Source organism: Diadema antillarum, unplaced genomic scaffold (assembly GCF_040938485.1).
Source record: "Diadema antillarum isolate AM-2024a unplaced genomic scaffold, OU_Dant_1.0 scf00000119, whole genome shotgun sequence".
Classification (NCBI taxonomy): Eukaryota; Metazoa; Echinodermata; class Echinoidea; order Diadematoida; family Diadematidae; genus Diadema; species Diadema antillarum.
In genome coordinates this window covers 1,646,038-1,664,449 of record NW_027271008.1, presented here as the reverse complement: position 1 = coordinate 1,664,449, position 18,412 = coordinate 1,646,038, and the positions used below count along the sequence as shown (strand labels likewise).

General features: G+C 38.4%; 1 protein-coding gene across 2 annotated transcripts in view; it reads left to right on the top strand.

The window, feature by feature from the left end:
* The window catches only part of LOC139720000 (uncharacterized), a 64,800-nt gene extending 52,322 nt beyond the window's left edge, over positions 1-12,478 (top strand). For both annotated transcript variants that reach the window (XM_071631377.1, XM_071631376.1), the window contains exon 3: positions 11,259-12,478. In XM_071631377.1, coding sequence (XP_071487478.1) covers positions 11,470-12,144 — 675 coding nt within the window. In that variant the 5' untranslated portion in view covers positions 11,259-11,469 and the 3' untranslated portion in view covers positions 12,145-12,478. The remainder of the gene's footprint in view (positions 1-11,258) is intronic.
* The last annotated feature ends 5,934 nt before the right edge of the window (positions 12,479-18,412 follow it).

Sequence of the window (18,412 nt, the reverse complement as noted above, 5' to 3'; positions counted from 1 at the left end):
AGGCTAGGTAACAAGCAATCAGCTCTGATTCTTTAGTCGTCGCTACGATAAATGCAGCTTCTCTGACGCACAATGTTCTCAATGAAATGAGGGCCCCCAAGTCCTGCTCTTATATCAATTTGAGCTCTCCTGAACTTCAATCTCTGTTAGAAGATCGAAGCCACACGTTTCAGGGGAACTCATGTTTAACGGAAGCTGCTTATAGTTTCACTGTGCTTAAATAAGCAGCAATTTCAAGCGGAGATCATCTTCTTCTGTAGCTTACAATTCAAGGAAGCAAGCAAGAAGCACCTAAGCAAATCCCGAACCATTATGCTCCTGCTTTCCAACCGTGGTAGTCGTTCATAAGTAGCTTATACGTACACTTTCTCCTGAGAGCCACACCTGGTTGTTAAACACCATGGAGACCGCCTTATCTCAGTTCGCGAGAATGCAAATGTTGCGCCTTGACCTGATGTAGCTGTTGAGGCGTGCTCGCCTTGCGGAGTGTGCCATCTTGATGTTGAAGGAGCCGTGATTGAATCGAGAGTCGGCTGAAGGGAGCCCTTTTGTTTCCTGCACAGAAATCTATACAATATTATGTGTAGTATTCCCTATTGTTTTCATCGGCGAACCATCTGAGTCGTAGTCCGAAAAGGTACGTGTGTGTGTGTGTGTGTGTGTGTGTGTGTGTGTGTGTGTGTGTGTGTGTGTGTATGTGTGTTCGTAGTACTCCCACAATGCACCTATTGTGAGTTTGTGTGTGCGTGTGTGTATATTTTGTGATGAGTTAACGAGGGTTTACCCCATCTCGCATAATGATGTGTCTTCATCTGGATTGTGATGACTTTAATAACACCTCGGTCCAACATGTTTACATCATTTTGCGTAATTTGATCTGAAAGGAGCTCGATAATTTTTGAAGCTGCGTAAGTCATTACGTCTGTAACGTATCTATTTCATTTCATCTGTATTGAATCTAATCCATGCTTTAGGAAATAAATCTATTTTTGGAGGAGTACGACAAGCAATACTTTCTAGTGCCCTTCACTTCGATAATTTGGATGGAAGGAGCTTTCCCCGTCGAACAAATGAGATTATTTTTATCATGAAGCGAAACAAGGATTATAGAAGAGATGCGTACTCTCTACATGATTTATGTTCCATATACCTTGTCAAGTATCCTCAAGAGAGAAATAAAGATACCATTCATTCCTGATGTTTTTTTTTCCTCAAAAAGAGATAGGAATTGATTTGAACTTTAGCTCGCCACCAAGTAACTTCTACCAAATGCAGCCGTCTTCCCTGAAAATGATTATGTTCGCTGTACTCGACGCCGAACTGATTTTCAGTGAGTGTATCCTTTTGAGAAGCAGCACCAAGGTGTGTGATTAGAAGAAGCACGTGGCTGTAATGTACCCGTAGAAAGAAAATACATGTATACCCTTTGTCATCACTCACAATATTCACACACCAATTAAGATTCAGCCTTTCTCTATTCCATCATTGATTCACAGTACACAGATATAAATGCGTATACTAAATATAGACAAAGAGGTACTAGCACCTCTTTGATATAGACAGACAGATATAAACATAGATATAGATAAATATAGATATATAGAAAGATAGATAGATAGATAGATAGATAGATAGATACTAGTTGAAAGATATAGATGTGTTTGAGTCAGTGTGGTGTGCGTGTGTGGACGTGTGTGTGTGTGTGTGTGTGTGTGTGTGTGTGTGTTGTAAATTACAATTGTTTCATATATGTCTGTCTGCTTGCGATGAAGATATCAAAAGAGTAAACTGTCAGCGGAGGACTATTTCCTGCCAGCTCGCCACAGAAGAAAAAAGAAGACGAAGAAGAAGAAGAGAAGACCACAATGGCGAGGGCGAAATGGGGTAAAACACCTCAACAGTTTGATTACAAGCCCCAGGTGGGAGATGGTCGCGTGTCACGGCCTATTAAGGTGTAATTTATAATAGCGTGCCAGAGCCGGAGGTAATGATCATCTGGGCTCGAATCAGCCCTTTTCTAATTATCACTTGACTCCCCGAGTCCGATGTGCTGACTAACTCGCCTTGCCCGCGTCCCCGGGGGATAAAATCGCTGAATAGCTAACGTTTCTTACGACGCATTGTCTTTTTTTAAAGGAACGTGTCTTTGGCGAATCATTATCATCAGGCTTGAGAAACAAGTGGCAGATATATATATATAATCTGTCACCCGATTCTCAAGCCTCACGATGATTGTAGCCTACATACATATATATTGCGAGAGAGAGAGAAAATGAGAGATACAGATATAGATATAGACATATGCATACTTGTATCTTATCTATATCTATATCTATCTATCTACCTATCTATATATATATATATATATATATATATATATATATATATATACAAATATAGATTATCACCGCGTGGGTTAGATACGATTTATTATCAAACAGAGGGAAGAGAGTGTCTTTCGAGATGCATTTTACTTGTTTCATACACACATGGAAGCGCAAACAAAGACATATCGTAAAAGAGTTCATGACACTTCATTTCACTTGAATCTATTCTTTCATTCATTCATTTCGTAAGTTTTCCACATAAATTACATGATTATGGAAGCGCGAACAAAGACATATCGTAAAGAGTTCATGACACCTCATTTCACTTGAATCTATTCATTCATTCATTCATTTCGTAAGTTTTCCACATAAATTACATGATTATGAAACACACTTCTACAGATCAATGAGTAGTGACATATATTTTCTAAATCCAGTGTATACGGACTGAATGTAAAATGTTTTTATGATACCATCATATAATTTATGTTCACCAAACGAATTATTGTCAAGTCCATCCATGATACGCTGTAAACCTGTGCATTAAGTCGTTTTACTTTCAATTCAGCTTTCTCTGTTAGATATTAGACTTTGTCCATTTCTATCCTGCTAAACAAAATAAGTCGAATAAAGCGAAAACAGCATCAAATCATGCTAAAATGAGAAAGCCCTTTAAAAGAAACGTATCTGTTGCCTTTACATTCATATTCATCACCAAAATTATTAAAAGCACATCATAAGAATATGTTGATATAATACTACATTTATAACAATACTATAAACATCGATATCATTCTAACATCGCAAAATACTGATTTGTCGACATCCGGTTATATTGTTCAATTGTTGCGTCCTTTGTGACTTACAATATTTGATAGATGTCCTTGATTATAGTGTTTTGCTTTTGTCACTACGTTGGTGCCTGTCTAGAGTTTTTGTTTGTTTGTTTGTTTGTTTTATTTTATTAGTAGGAGAAAATGTGACATTTAAATAATAATGCTTTGTTCGTATTAAACAGGAATTCGCATTTTCTCACATTTGATTAAGAACATCCGGGGACATCCGGGTATATCGCCCAGCATCGCCATCTTTCTCCTAATAAAGAGTGAAGCTTTTCATTATTTCAGGGAGCGGTCCACGTGCGCCTTCTTTGTGTAAAGTCTCGACTCCTTGTTGATATATCCACTTCCTCCGCCCAAACTTGTACGTGTTGCTCTTCAGTCTGTAAGGCTTTTCATCATCTCAATTGAGTTTCTACCGCCGCTGCTTCGGCTTGTCGGGGTTGAGTGAAAAATCTTTCATTCGACCATCTTGAAGCCGCGTGTCTGAGCTCCTCGCACGGCCACGCGGCGTTGATTCCGCTGGCGTTTCTATCTTAACGCTTTAGTGGGCACTTTTCGTGTGTTTACATTTCTGCCCTGTGCGTGGAAACAGCTATTCAGGCTGAACTACTAGGCGATGTAATCTGCCCTTTTTCTCATGCATAGAGGAATTGTCAGCACGTTTTTATGTGCTATTTACAGATATGTCTGTGGGAATTTCATTCATTTCTCCCCCTCTGATGCGGACATTTCTATTCCTTTTATTTTTTTCCTTTTTCACCATGAAAACTAAAAATGCGTAGGCGGGAAAATTCTGCCCACTTCCTGTTGAACTTAGAAAGTTTCAATCAATATTCATATATGAAATATTACTTATTAAAGTCATGTTGAACTAGGAGGCAAGTCCATTTTAATAAGCTTTTGGTATGTAGCAAAAAAAAAAAAAGATAAATAAACCGGTTCGGTTTAATCTCAGTCCATTTGTTCAATTAATCCGACGTCTTCATTTGAATACTCGTGTACTATACGTTATTAATGCCAAATTGAATTATTATTTCTATGCCAAAATTGAAGTTGTGCATTTCTTTCCATGTCTTTTTCCCACAAAGATGTAGTCACCAATTGTAAGTGTTAAATATCACATAACTTCCCGACAACCTAAACTTACGTAGAAGTCAATATTTAAGACGATGACTTAAATCACTTAATTGCTAACAAGAAGACACCACAGACCTTCCCGAGTTAATCCTGCACACGATACGCTGCTCTCAGTATTTTTGTTGTTGTCGAAATAATAGTAAATAACACAAAGTTATTGGTTTATGGAAAGCATGTTTCGTCGTTTGTGAGGAGGTTAACATGAGAAATACATGTATAATGGAAACTCTCTACCCCCATCTCAAGGTGACATTGCTGAAAAGAGAGACTTCAAACTAACAGAACAGTAAAAGTTTCATTGCTGTCGGACAAAAATCATCGAATTCTACGTAATTTACTCATCTTTTCATTGCACTAATAACTTCGGTTAGAATAACAAAATAGAATGCATATTGGACAATACGAAAAAAAGTATACACCTTACTTCTCCCCTATTTGTTTGCGCGTTAAATGAATAAGAAAAAAAAAACCTAATTAGAAATGATCTAACAATGGTTACATATTTCCAGTGATAGAAGTCATAAATGTTAAATAATGACAATTTCAGAATCAAATTCATCTGTCCAAATACACTGAAAAATGAGAGAAAATTCAATCAAGATCTAGTTGTAAGTTTATCATGGAAGATTTGCAACGGACAACGGAGTAACGATGTCAGGTCTTCTCATTAAATTAGCAATGTCATTGTGACCCATGTCACTCTCACGTTTTGTGGCATCATAGAGTGTTTTCAATTTCACGTTTCTCACTTTTATTTATTTATGTTTTTTTAGGGGGGGGGGGGACAAAATTCAATGATAATTTTACTATTCCGTTTTGTGTTTCCTCTGTCCATTAATGTCCATTTCAATATAGAGTGGCGCTTCATCCGGAAAGCATCTGGTGAAATGAGATGGACCTTAACGAATCGCTCCCTACTTACCGTGACGTTCCTTCCATCTTTCTTCCTTTCATCTTTCCTGCGAAAAAAAAAAAACACCCTAACCCATCCACACCTCTCCAAACTAAAAGCATATACATCATTTGGAGGATTCCACACACACAAACACACACACACAAACACACACACACATACATACACACACACACACACACGCACACACACACACACACACACAAACAAACACACACATACACACACACAAACACACACACACACACACACACTCACACACACACACATATATATATATATATATACTGAAATATCTCACGTGGATGACTTTGTTGTAGATTCAACGCAGAGCCACATGCAGCAGGTGTCTGGCGTGTATCTTTTCGACCGAAGCCGAGTTCTGTCCTCTGTCCTTAGTTCTACAGGTGAACTTTGCAGAGTTTCAGCTGTGATTGCATTTTGTGCGCCTCTGTAGAGAGGTCATCAATTTCAAGCGTGTTTTGAAACAGCTCGTGAAAACAACTTGAGGAACTAAATGCTCAAAAAACACCAAAATTTGCCCTGTGGCTCTGTGTCTCTCCATTAGAATTTCTGATAGGAACGTTGAAACAGGCCGCTCAGAATGAAAAATAACTTTTTCACTTCATCAAAATTCCGTGAAGACTGAAAGTGTCGGGGTGAGCTCATTTCTGAGGCAGCTAGCAACCGCTATCACGGACACCGACAAAGTGTAATATAGAAATAGAATTGCTTAACAGACCGCGCCTTTCGTTTCTCGTCTGGATTTGCTCAAATTGCTAAAGCAAGTCAATATACACATGAATCATGCATCAATACAGCAAAGCACATATTACACAAAGAGGCTACCGCCTGGCCATAGGACATCATACAAAAATAAAAATGGCATAGATTTCATTTGAAGGTCCCTCAACGGAGGACCATGCACACGGCGATTTACTCTTTGTGCGAGAGTTCTCGCAACCTTGAGCACACAAATGAAGCATAGGATAAATATTGCATTTAGGCGACATACGTCAACAAAACGTCAACACCGAAATATCGAAATACACCGTAATTTGGGCAACTATATGCGGATTCACTCTCTCTCCCTCTCTCGCTTTCTCCCTCTTTTATTCTCTCTCTCTTTCTCTACAAAACAGGTATGATATGTAATACGATACCATACATATGTGTATGTGTGTGCCTGCAATATACTCCTACATTTCGTACCCACGCTCTGTCCCGTGCTTCAGACAGCTATCCATGCAGCTCTACGACCGACATGATAACGTGATATAGTAGGTGGGTGTGCACGTGTGTGGGTTTTATTTGTTGTATTTCCCTGTGATGGTCAATAAATGATTCAAAGATGCAAATTGACATTTGCCCGCTCGTCCTGATCGGAATATTTTAAATCAACTGGTGAACTCTTAAAAAGATGAACACTCGGCACCGCGTGCCCATGCACAACGAGTCGACAATGTAACAAAATGGTGGGCTTTGCGGAAACTCTTCCCGTCCATTAACGCAACCCATCCATCACAGGGTAACATCCGATCTTAGCTTGCGGTGGCAACATCATCGTCTTCCGGAGAAAAAAGAAAGAATAGCTTTTTGAGATATTTTCACTCGGATTTTAATCCTTTCCAATTCGATAGGGTTTCCTCGAACATGACTGATGCGACTGACAGTGCACTAGCTCAGCAGCAGACGTCAACTGACTCCCACGTACGAGACTGCAATGTGGACTTTTCAGTCAAAAGCTTAATCTGTAGCAAATTTAATTACAAAGACTGTTTCGTAGATCCTCGATAAAGGTATAGGGTAGGTAGAATTCGATTGGCAGTGAGGCATTTCAATAGGTCCAAGATGATGAAACACACATTATATACATATATATATATATATATATATATATATATATATATATATATAATACATATATATATACATATATATATATATATGTGTGTGTGTGTGTGTTATTATGTAAGTATATATGTATATAATGATCATATATATATATATATATATGTGTGTGTGTGTGTGTGTGTGTATGTGTGTGTGTGTATGCTATGGCATGCATGCCTGCAAAACAAGACATGCCTGAGTGACTTCATTACGGTCGATTAAGTTAAGCGGGTTATTTACATACTTAACCCTAAAGGGGCCGGGCTTTTTTGGCTATAATGCTCAGGCCGGGGGGGGGGGGGGGGGGGGGATGGATTCCGCCCCCCCCCCCCCCCGAGATCTCGGCCATCGGTGGCGCGATCGCGATGAAATTTTGCATGCGTGAGACCCGCGTCATAATCTACAAGATTGTGTCACAAGATTTTTTGAAACAATCAATTTCTAATTTTAATTAATTAATTATGCAAATTAAGGTCAAGATCATATTTTAGCCTAATTAAAAGCATTGAGAGTCTAATTTTTGGTCTGTAAATCTGTTGCAGCATATTCAACGATTGTACATCACAAAAACTTCCAAAATTCATTTCGATTCTTATGTATTTTATTGTTTTCAGAATTTCTTGTGTATTTCTTTGTTTTTCAACTTTTGTTTTTTCTTGGTTTTTTTCACTGGAAATTGTCACTGACCACTTTTCTACCATAATTAGCACAAAACTAATCAATGAAAGTGATTAATTGTAAAAATAATCAGGTTTTTATGACTTTCACGACAGAGCACTGTTTTCCATAGGAAATGTACACAAAATCACAAAATTGTGCCTGTTTTGGGGCGACATTCCGTTACAAAAATGGGCGTGGCTTCGCAAAAGTACGCGCGGACGTCGCAAATTTGGTCTCAAAAGTTGCGCGAGACTTGAACAAACAAAGTCAAGAAGCCTCGCGACGAGGCCTTCTCGCGTAACAGAATTATAGCGCGAAACGTCGAGGGGGGGGGGGGGCGGATTCCGCCCCCCCCCCCCGCCCTTTTAGGGTTAATAATACTCAATAACAGTTACGTTAAAAGTTGACAACATCCTATTACCCGGAGTAAAGACGAAAATTCCCTGTTGATGGTATGACGACCCAGATCTGTTATGTTAGCTAAGTTATGCGATCAATTAGGTATTACCAACACAGGACTGGGGCTTTGATGTTATCAGGCCTATAGAATTGAAATTCAAGTTGCTATAAATATTATGGACACCACATTGGATCACGCTGTGCCGCTTAAGCGTTGTTAATCAATATTATCATTCATCAAATAGTTAAAAGACGACAACCGGTTGATAAAAGGAAAAGTCGCCGTTTGCTGGTATATATAAGCAAGTATAGATAGACTGAGTTGTTACTCCTTTTCATGGGTCACGGAACAATTCGTGAATTGACTATTCGCCTGGCCCTCGTTGGTCGCATGACGACCGCCATTTCATTACTTATGCCCCCCACACATAATACACAGTCCACTGATCAGAGAGCTACTTCTTGTCTGCGATGCTCGTGGCGGAACGTCTCTGACTACAATAACAGCACGGTAAAGCTTTTCCTCCGCAACACTTTTCTCTAAGCCACAAGTTGCTCGTAAAAATCTCTTCGATATTGACTTGCCCGAGTTCTAGCCACAGGCCCCACGGTCAACGCTTTTAACTCCGTTTGACGCTCTCGCTTTGACGTCTATTTGTTCTTGCCCGATCGTAAAAATGGACTTAAGAGTCGTCACATTTACATGAACGAATTCATCCCCGAAATAGAAAACTGGCAAAACGTTCCTATTTCTCATAGAATAGATAAGACGAAACCGAGATGGGAGAGAGAGTGACTCGGGAAGGAAATAGATGGAACGTGACGGGAAGAAAAAACCAATAAGGCGTCAGTCTGTTGGGAATTGAGATTGAAAAGTGAAGATAAAGGTGAAATATACGTAAATCGCTATGTTCGAAAGAAATATACAAACAGACGTGTATATCCAGTGTACTAAATGTACGGAAAGGAGTATAGAATTAGGCCTACACTTGACTTTTCGCACTCCTATCACGAAAACGGCTTCCTCTGCGGTCCCTGGGTGTTTTCACAAAGAATTACAGTCGATCTTAAAAGTTTAGATAAACTTAACATTTTGGTGCATGTTTTGTTTGTCTTCAGTGGTGTTTTATAACTTCCTAATGAAAATGAAAATTATGGTGTCTTTATATGTAGCCATTAATACACAAAATGAAATAAGTGACAAAAAAAAAAAGATTTCTGTAAATTTTGAAAACAATATGAAGTGGATTTTGAAAAGCCGATAGAACTGAACAGGAAAACCAGTGGCACACCATAGTATTAAGTTGATCTTAACAATAAAAACCCCCATGCGCTAGGCAAGAAAAAAATACTTAAACTTTAGTTTACTATTTCTGCGTATACGTGTCAGAAAATGAAAAAAAAAATATAGAAAAAAACAACAACCAAGACAACGATAACACAGAAGCAAACTCAAAAGACAGTCTTCCCGTTCATCCATGTTTCATGAGTATTTCTAAATTCACTGTCTGATTATCCGTGATTTGCTGGCAGTCCCGTGCTGCTGTCTTTAGTACGTGATTATGAGCTTATGAGCCACGAATCCCTGTAGACCATGATGTAAAAAGTAGTAGAGCGTAAAGTTTTATTCATCCACCTACGACCTAATTTTTCCTCAAAGATTTGATAATTTTCCCACGCTACATTTCTAAATCGAAATCCATTCAGTGAAAAAAAAATTGCCCACATCCGTCTACATTACACAATCTTAGTTTGCTCACTATCTTAAGATTCAAAAAATCATTCCCACATAAAAGTATTTTTGGCGGAAGTTTCAGCCAAAAGAAATCTTTATAGTTTTGTTTTGCTTTGCAAGTTATTACCCAGCTCTTGGCATTATGATATGGCTATTGATTACCATCAACTTAGAAGATGTTTGGTCAGTTAGTTCCATTCAAAATGAATTGATAGTAGTTATGTCAAAGGTTATAGGTGAAGTGGTTATTTTGATACAGGAGTTTCAACTCATGGAGTTGCATTTTTAGACCTAAGTCAGAAAATATCGTTAACAGTCTAAAAAGCATTTACCTGATGCAGGTGGAGATATGACTAATATTGAAACAAACGGACGAGAAACTATACGAGCCATATCGCTTTCTGAAACCCCAGTTGAGAAATTTTCGTCATCTGTATCATTCTATTTTCCTTGACACTAGACTTCGAGACAGCCATTAGCATCCCACATTCCTCCGAGCAATTAAAAGATAGTACTGTGAAGACTGAGAAATGTTAGACGACAAACAAATAACAGACAAACAAACACAGGCGGGATTTGTTTTTTGCAAACCCTGTGTATGATCACATACAGTCACAGTACCATAAAAATAATACAGTACGAAGCTGCACCCCAAATGAAAACGGAGTTTCAAGAAAATCCTCAATAAGTCAATTGGAAACCAGACAACAGTTTCATTGAAAATTCGGCATCGTTTGAACTACGTGTTATGCCATTGAATGAAGACCGGGTAAGGCTTACAATAAGTGGCTGCTTTATACCATCGGCAGGGTGAATGTCTGAATAGTCGTTTTCCACCAGTATACAGGAGCTCCATATTGATTTCCGTATTTGCAACGTCGAATACGGCCTTATATTGTCAGTCCGCAGAAACGGAAAGACTGGAATATTCGAGCCAATAGTAAACATTCAACCGAAGGATTTGGAGTTTGTCTCTAAAATTGCCCTGCAGCTCTTAAGGGAACCATGGTAACAGAGCCAGTCAGCAAACGATTTTCGATATTTTAATCTTTATTTCAGAGCCGCTGGACGATTCCAGACGCAACGCAACAAAGGAGTCAACTTTCGTTGTGTTTTCACGCCGACTATCTTTTGTACTTCCCATTTGGTTTCCAGTATGACGTATTCGAAAAAGTCTTGAGTAGGAAGTGATCTTAGTGACGTGTTTGTTTTTTTTTTAACCATCCTGTAAACAGATATGATAGCAGGTGGGGTATGTTACGCACTTTACGTAATCGACACTTGTTTACTCTGAATGTATTTTTAGCAGACGGCTACCTTAAACTGCTATGTTACCTATGTTCTCTTTCCAGGGTGCCAAATTTCATGGACACGCAACTGCATGCAGATCGGACGAGCTGATTTTATTCAAGTGCGACCTCCAAAGATTTTCGGTGCTGAGTGGGACAACACGCATCACTGAACTTGTAGGTGGCCGGGACAGACGTCACTGCGATTCCTCCGATTCCGTTCCATTAGCGTTGTTTAACTGAAGCTCCGAGTGGTCTGCGAAAACGAGGGACCATGTCGTGGAGTCAGTTCGACGATGATGACAGCAACGCGCCGAACATCAACGCCTGGTGCGCGGATGTTGGCCTGTCGAGCGCAAAGAATTCAGCCAAAAAGCGCCGTGGGCAAAAGCGACAGTTGAGTAGAGCGAATTCTACCGAAGACGGTTCGAACGATGGATCGGGAGAGTGCGAATCGTCCACGGGATCGGTCGTCGACGAAAGCGGCGGGAAGCGATCAAAAAATGGGCGCAAAAGCGGCAGCGGAAACCGGCGGCGCAAAGGAATCAGCGCGCGTGAAAGGAACGTTCGAAGACTAGAGAGCAACGAGCGAGAGCGCATGCGCATGCACACACTTAATGATGCCTTCCAGAACTTGCGTAATATCATTCCACACGTGCGCGCAGAGCGGAAACTTTCGAAGATAGAGACACTCACACTGGCCAAAAACTACATACTTGCCCTCTCCGACATGGTCGTGGGACTAAAAGCCGACCTTGACCGTCTGTCGACAGTACATGGGATCAACATCAACACTACACTCCACCTTGCCCCAGATAATAATAACGACATAGACTTCATTATAGATGAGCAGCCAACCACGGAGGCGGCCAGTGCCGCAGCTGCACAACTCCTTAGCACTGACGACTTGAATGATGAGCTGGAGGAACAGCTAAAAGTGGAAATATGAAGGCAAACATGGCTATCACAGAGATGTATAGGGCAAGATTAAAAAGTGGTCGAGAGGAGGAGACGACAGTGATCGAGAATCTGATCTAAAGGCATTATTTCGGGAGTTTTCGAGTAAATCTGCAATTAACGGAGAACCTTGAAAGGATTTTTGGCCCATCTGCCGCGATACGGAAGACGACAACGTGAAATAATAATTGGCCTCGAAGCGCTGTGATTCCATGGTGGTGATCATAGGAAAATGCAAATCTGTCAATCCAAAGACCCTGTAGTCTTGAAGCATCAAACTGTTTTCATGATTTAGTATTCTTGATATATCGTTGCAATCATTACAAAAGAAGTATACACGATAGAGTTTAAAAAAAAACTATGAATAAGAAATAAAGATATCAAATTATACTAAATCAATTTTCATTACGAGTATTGATTAAGTGCTTCATTTCTAAAGTGCTTAAAACTTTATGCATTTGCTTTTTTTTTCCTTCAAATTAATATATTGAATATTGAAGAAAATTGACGAATAAAACTCAAAACCATCTGACAATTTTCCCCGTCTGGACTGACACGATCATGATGCTATTTGTTCAACGTCGTACAATGGGAAGTTGTCTCGTGATATATGAAGATGTAGGGGTTAAATCTTTAAACATGTGAAGTCAATATTGTTCGACTGACTCTTTTTCTTAGTTTCTTTCCGTATTTTGTGTACATAAAAGTATCCTTTAAACAATTTCTCTGACTCTAACGTTGCATGTATTAACGCATCATATTCAGCTTCCACCTCACAGTCCTGGACTAATGAAATTATCTAGTCGAGAAAAAAGAAAAAGAATTTATGACATCTTTTTTTTTTTTCATAGCCGCGGAAAATTATTTCTACTCACAAATGACCTCCTGTGTTCTAGATTACGTCTATAATTAGCATAGGTTTTCCCCGCCAATTTCGTAAAAATTGTCATCCTTTTTCATTTCATGTGCATTCAAATTCGCATGTTTGCAACTGTAGAGTGACTTTGGTAAAACAATTTCATGTTTAGTTGCCTTTAAATTAAGCACCCACATCAATGGTCACAAAGTTTAACTTCGGATGTATGAGGCGTTTAGTTTCGTGTCTGGGCATGAATTTCCAAATTTGTGCATTCAAATTAGTGCGATGGGCTGAATACACACTTCAAAGCACTTCAATTTCGTTTGTGAGCGATCGATTTTCACAACTGAGCGTTCAATTTTGTAATACACAAGCAAAGCGATTTCGTTAATTTTATCGTTGGACGTGATTTTTACCTTGAACTTCTAATTTCATCATTGTCATTTTTTGTTCATGTTAATTTCTATCTTTTGCTCAACGTTTTATGTAAAATTCATTATAAATCCTTATTTGCATCATTATCATCACATTACCATTGTGATTTACATTCTTATGCCCTAGTTTAATAATGATCACCATATCATGTCTATAACTCTCATTTTACATATTCATTATCATCATAATGTGTGATGCACATATAGATGTCCCCATACATTCAATTTAAAATACAGTACACAAGTAATGCACTTTTTATGGACACTTTACAGGTTTCATTTGAATGCTCCTATCATGAACTTGCTTGCCTGTATGCGAATTTGAATATTCTGAATGAGCTTGCGACAGGTTGAAACGAAGTTGCATAGCCATTGCCGAAAATGTATGGGCATTCAATAAATTTATGGACAAATGCGAAATTGGTTGCCACACTAGTTAATTTGAACGAAGACAAAAATAATTTTGAATGACGATATTTCGATGCATAAGCGTACTTGACTAAAATGAATGCTTTTGATATGAAATTGAATGACAAAACAGTGAAATTGGCCGGGAAAATCTACATTAAGCAAGCGTAGAATTCTGAAATTCGGGGATGGGATCACCGTTGCTAAGCAAACAAGGTGTACGAGATCATGACATCAAATGAAATAATTTGATAGTAATTAGATGACTAAAGATAATGGTACTGATAACGCCAATGATATGAATGATAAAAATGATAAGGATGGTTATGATATCATATCAATGATGATGGTGCTGATTACAATACATTAAAACATGCATTGGTATTCATGACGATAACTTAACGAGTGCTGCAACACTGTAGCTCTCTTTCAAATCCTGTGTCGGATGCACACCCAAGCTGCTGACAAAAACAGTTTTAATCTTTGTCTATATCAAGGTAAAGGAACAGACAGAGTGAAATGATTTTCGTGAGGGATGTCAAATTTGATGGACCCTTCTACATCCCATATTTGTACATGATGAGTTTAAGTAACTGAAGCTCAGCAAATGTTTTCCTCGCCACAATATGACAAAGAATAATGAAACAAGTATTTTATTTTCAATTTGATAATGGAAGTTTTAAAGTGTCGCTGGTGTGTAGATGTATACACATGCAAATATTTTAGACTGTGAAGTGCTAGGTCATGACAGAAAAAAAGTGATTTTAGGCAAAATACTATTTTTGTAATGCCACAAATACATACAAAAATTCAATTAGTTTTGTGAAGTTAGAATAAGATGACTGTTATGATATACTCTTGTCACCAACTGTTCTGCCAAATCTGAATTGAATTGAGTACGATAAAAGGATGTTTTTACGTCACGTTTTGTGCTAAAGAAACTTAAGAAAATATTAAGTCTCATGTTATTGCCGGAAAATATGACATTATGTTCACACTATAAAACAAGAATCTTCAGGAGTGGAGGGGGTAGATTAAGAAGAAAAAGAAGAAACCAAATGCGGACGGATAATTATGATAATATGAATGTAACACTAGGGGAGTATTATAATGCGTTATAGGGGCTTTTGTGCATGTGCGGCTAAGCACCCCATTCTGATGCCGGTAATAGACAGCAATTCGTAATGCTTTTACAGACTAAAATGATGATAAAAGAAGCAGTATAGAACATTTAATCTTTAAAGATTTAGATGTTTGCCAATCAACTGTATAACTTAACGGAAAGGTAAACACAAATCTTGTTTCGTGCTTTATTTCACTGTTGGTTATTCTCTTGAGCAAGGGGTAGCAACACACGAAGTCGCAGGACGTAAAGCCATTTTGTGTTCTGTGTTGTCTTGTTCTTGGACACACTCGTGTTTGTTTGTTTTTTTTTTAATACGACATAGTGGTAGCATGGTCAGGTTTTAGCGGAATTATTTGAAACATACACGACAAAGTGGTTTACCGAGAAGGCCTTTCACATAACTGATATATCTGAACCGTCCTTGGTATCTCATGCAGTATTAAACATTAAAACGGACACTTCTCTAGGTACACAACCGTGTGGGCCTTAACAAGACGGAAGTAATTCTAATGGACATGTATTCTGCCACTCCGCGTTGCAAAATATTATGACACTAGAATTAGATTCTAACCTGTGAACTTTTCTTTTTCCTCGTGCGATGTCGGGTGACGGTCTTTCGGCGGTAAAGGGGGAAAGCGGTGATTGGGTAGTTCGGCGTGTCGTCTGATTATCAACTAACATACAAGCCTAAAATAACTCGAATTAAATGAGTGTACTTAGCAAATGTAATAAAAAATGATGCGGCATTTTTATTATCTTCTTCTGGTTACGTAGTCTAGACCTTTTCTTTGCTGCAAATGGTTGAAACAATCTGCATGAGTTTAAACCGTTGTTTCACGAGCAAGCGGTTGCTATAGTTTCTATGGAACAAATTACTCATCCACTTTTTGAATTCATGTGAATGATATCAGATAAGGTGACCTCGACCTACTAGCAATATTTTAAACAAGTTCGTACTTTCCTTTTCTATCCGTCAGTGTTACTGTCGAATGACGTTTATCCAGGTATGATATGGAAAGGGCGAGTGTGCATTGTACGCCACGTATTGACCGAGTGCTTCAATCTTACAGGTCAGGTTCAATCCACTCTCACAAAGGAAATCAATCTAAATCCTTTTCAAAGCCAGAACAATGTGCAAAGAATCGATATCCATACTGAGATCGATTTCTTTCTTTGAAGCAAGTTTCGTTACCTATGAATACTAATATGGTTTAGTGCTTATCGGTATCGTTCGCATAAAGTATCAGCCTCTCTCGTAACAGTGTATAATCGATCAAATTTATAGCACGTCTTGAAAGCTCCATCGAGCTGAGAACTAATAATGATGAACAATCGATGACATCGAATACTATAAGTATGACATTATTCACGTGAGACTATCGATCACGTGAAATTACAGAATGTGTCCAATGACATTTAACACTATCGGCACAAACCAAGTGTGACACGTTTTTATTTATATACTTGTTATACAGCCCAATGTTTGCCAAGAGATGAAAACACAGCAATAAAAAAAAAAAACAAAAACGCTTGAAATTGTCGGAAAATTAATAATCCGAGGTCAATGGATATAAAGGAGAAAAGGATTAAAAGTTAAAGGAGATAGGTATGAAAATACACCTAGACAACAATTTGATTCGAAGGAAAAGCGTGCATCATAGTATCCGTCTGAGCAAGGCAGTTAAAGGGGCATTCCGGACGATTTTCATAATTTCACATCATGTAGTACATAAATCAACAGCTCCATGTATAGATCCGGGGAATTTATTGTGGTCCTTGAGCAGAGAAACCAATATATTGAAAATCTTAAACAAATTACACTGAACAGTGATGATGACATCAGAGCCTCATATATTTCAGAAATGTAGCAGTGTAATTCCATTACAATACCGCTTGCTCAACAAGTTCACCTGTGAAAAATCCATGCATACCTTCTTCTTTTGTTCTGCTTCCTTGAGCCCCAACTCAAACATTCTTATGGTGAGGCCGTCATGTCATCATCCTTGTTCATTTAAATTCATAATAAATTTTGAAGATATTCTCATTACTTATCCCAGTCACTATAAATTCTGAAACTCTGCACTCAGTTTGACTAATTTATAGTTGTTCAAATGTAAAAGTCTAAAAATCATCCGGAGGTCTCCTTTAATGCTAGGGAAATGTTGGACAGCAAAATAATCTCTCTCAGCGGTATCCGTCACGACATGGGTAATATAGGAATTAAGTGGCATGACAAGCTAAAAGGTATTTCAATTATGTAGACTTTGGCCATCAGAATAGACAATAATGACGCGGAGACGACGGGGATTATATTGGTCTATGTATCTATAGAGTCTATCAAACTAACAGCAGAAACTAATTTACTGGATGTATTTCTTTTTTGTTTTAATATTGATGATTCTGTAAGATGGATGGAAGACAACGAGAGAGTGTCGAAAAATCCTTTACATTTTCTGAACGAGTTCCTTGCACAGATTTTTTTTTAAAGAAGATTCATATTACCTATAATTTGAGTTAGTCCTATCAATATTCATTTGTCTTTACAATTTGTCTCTGACTGGATAGAGCATACCACACGCCTTGTTCAAAACCATTTTTTTTTTCAGGACAGGGAAGGAATTGTATCATTTGAGATTTAAAAAAAACCCCGAAAAGCTGGTATCAAAACGCAGTGACAATTATTGAAAAAAAAAGTGGCATTAAGGTTACACAGAATTATTTATTCACAATTTTAATGCAAATGTATTTTTGGGGCAAAGAAGAGGTCCCTTCTCAGTCGACAAGGAATAGCAACCACTGTGAAGATGGCTGCGATAATGATTATTTCGTTTCGTTGTACAGTACAGTCATTATGTCATGTCATTTTTTTGTTTCGAGGAGTTGTGAAAATAAAATGGATGTAAAGAGATGCGGAACACAAACGTTTCTATGTGTGTGTGAATTGAAATCGTCGGCGGCGAGAGAGAAAAAGGGATTCACATCATTAGTCACATCTATAAATCTCCATGGCAACCGGGAGGCAGACGAGCGATCGCTTACCACTTCATCGCAAAAACAGTTAACCCCGACAGTACCACCGGTAATTATGCCGCGTTAGATGTCAGCGGTGTTTTTTAAAGCGTAGTGATCTAGAGTGAATGAAAGGTGACGTTTCCATAAATAGAGAACGAGAAAGTTTGAATAACAGTGTTATGTCGTGTATAAAAAGCAGGGATCTGGAGAAGAACCAAGTCTCGGCAAAAACGTAGTGTAAAGACTATTTTCTATACAATCATCTTGAAACGCATCCTATAGTCAGGCAACTCTCGGCTACACTCCGCTCGGAGTATGAATCATCTCAACCGCTCCTCCCCCCCCCCCCCCAAAAAAAAGAAGCTTGCTCGAGAGACGTTATTCTCTTCTAAATAGTGTTTTGATGTTCTAGTTTGATTGA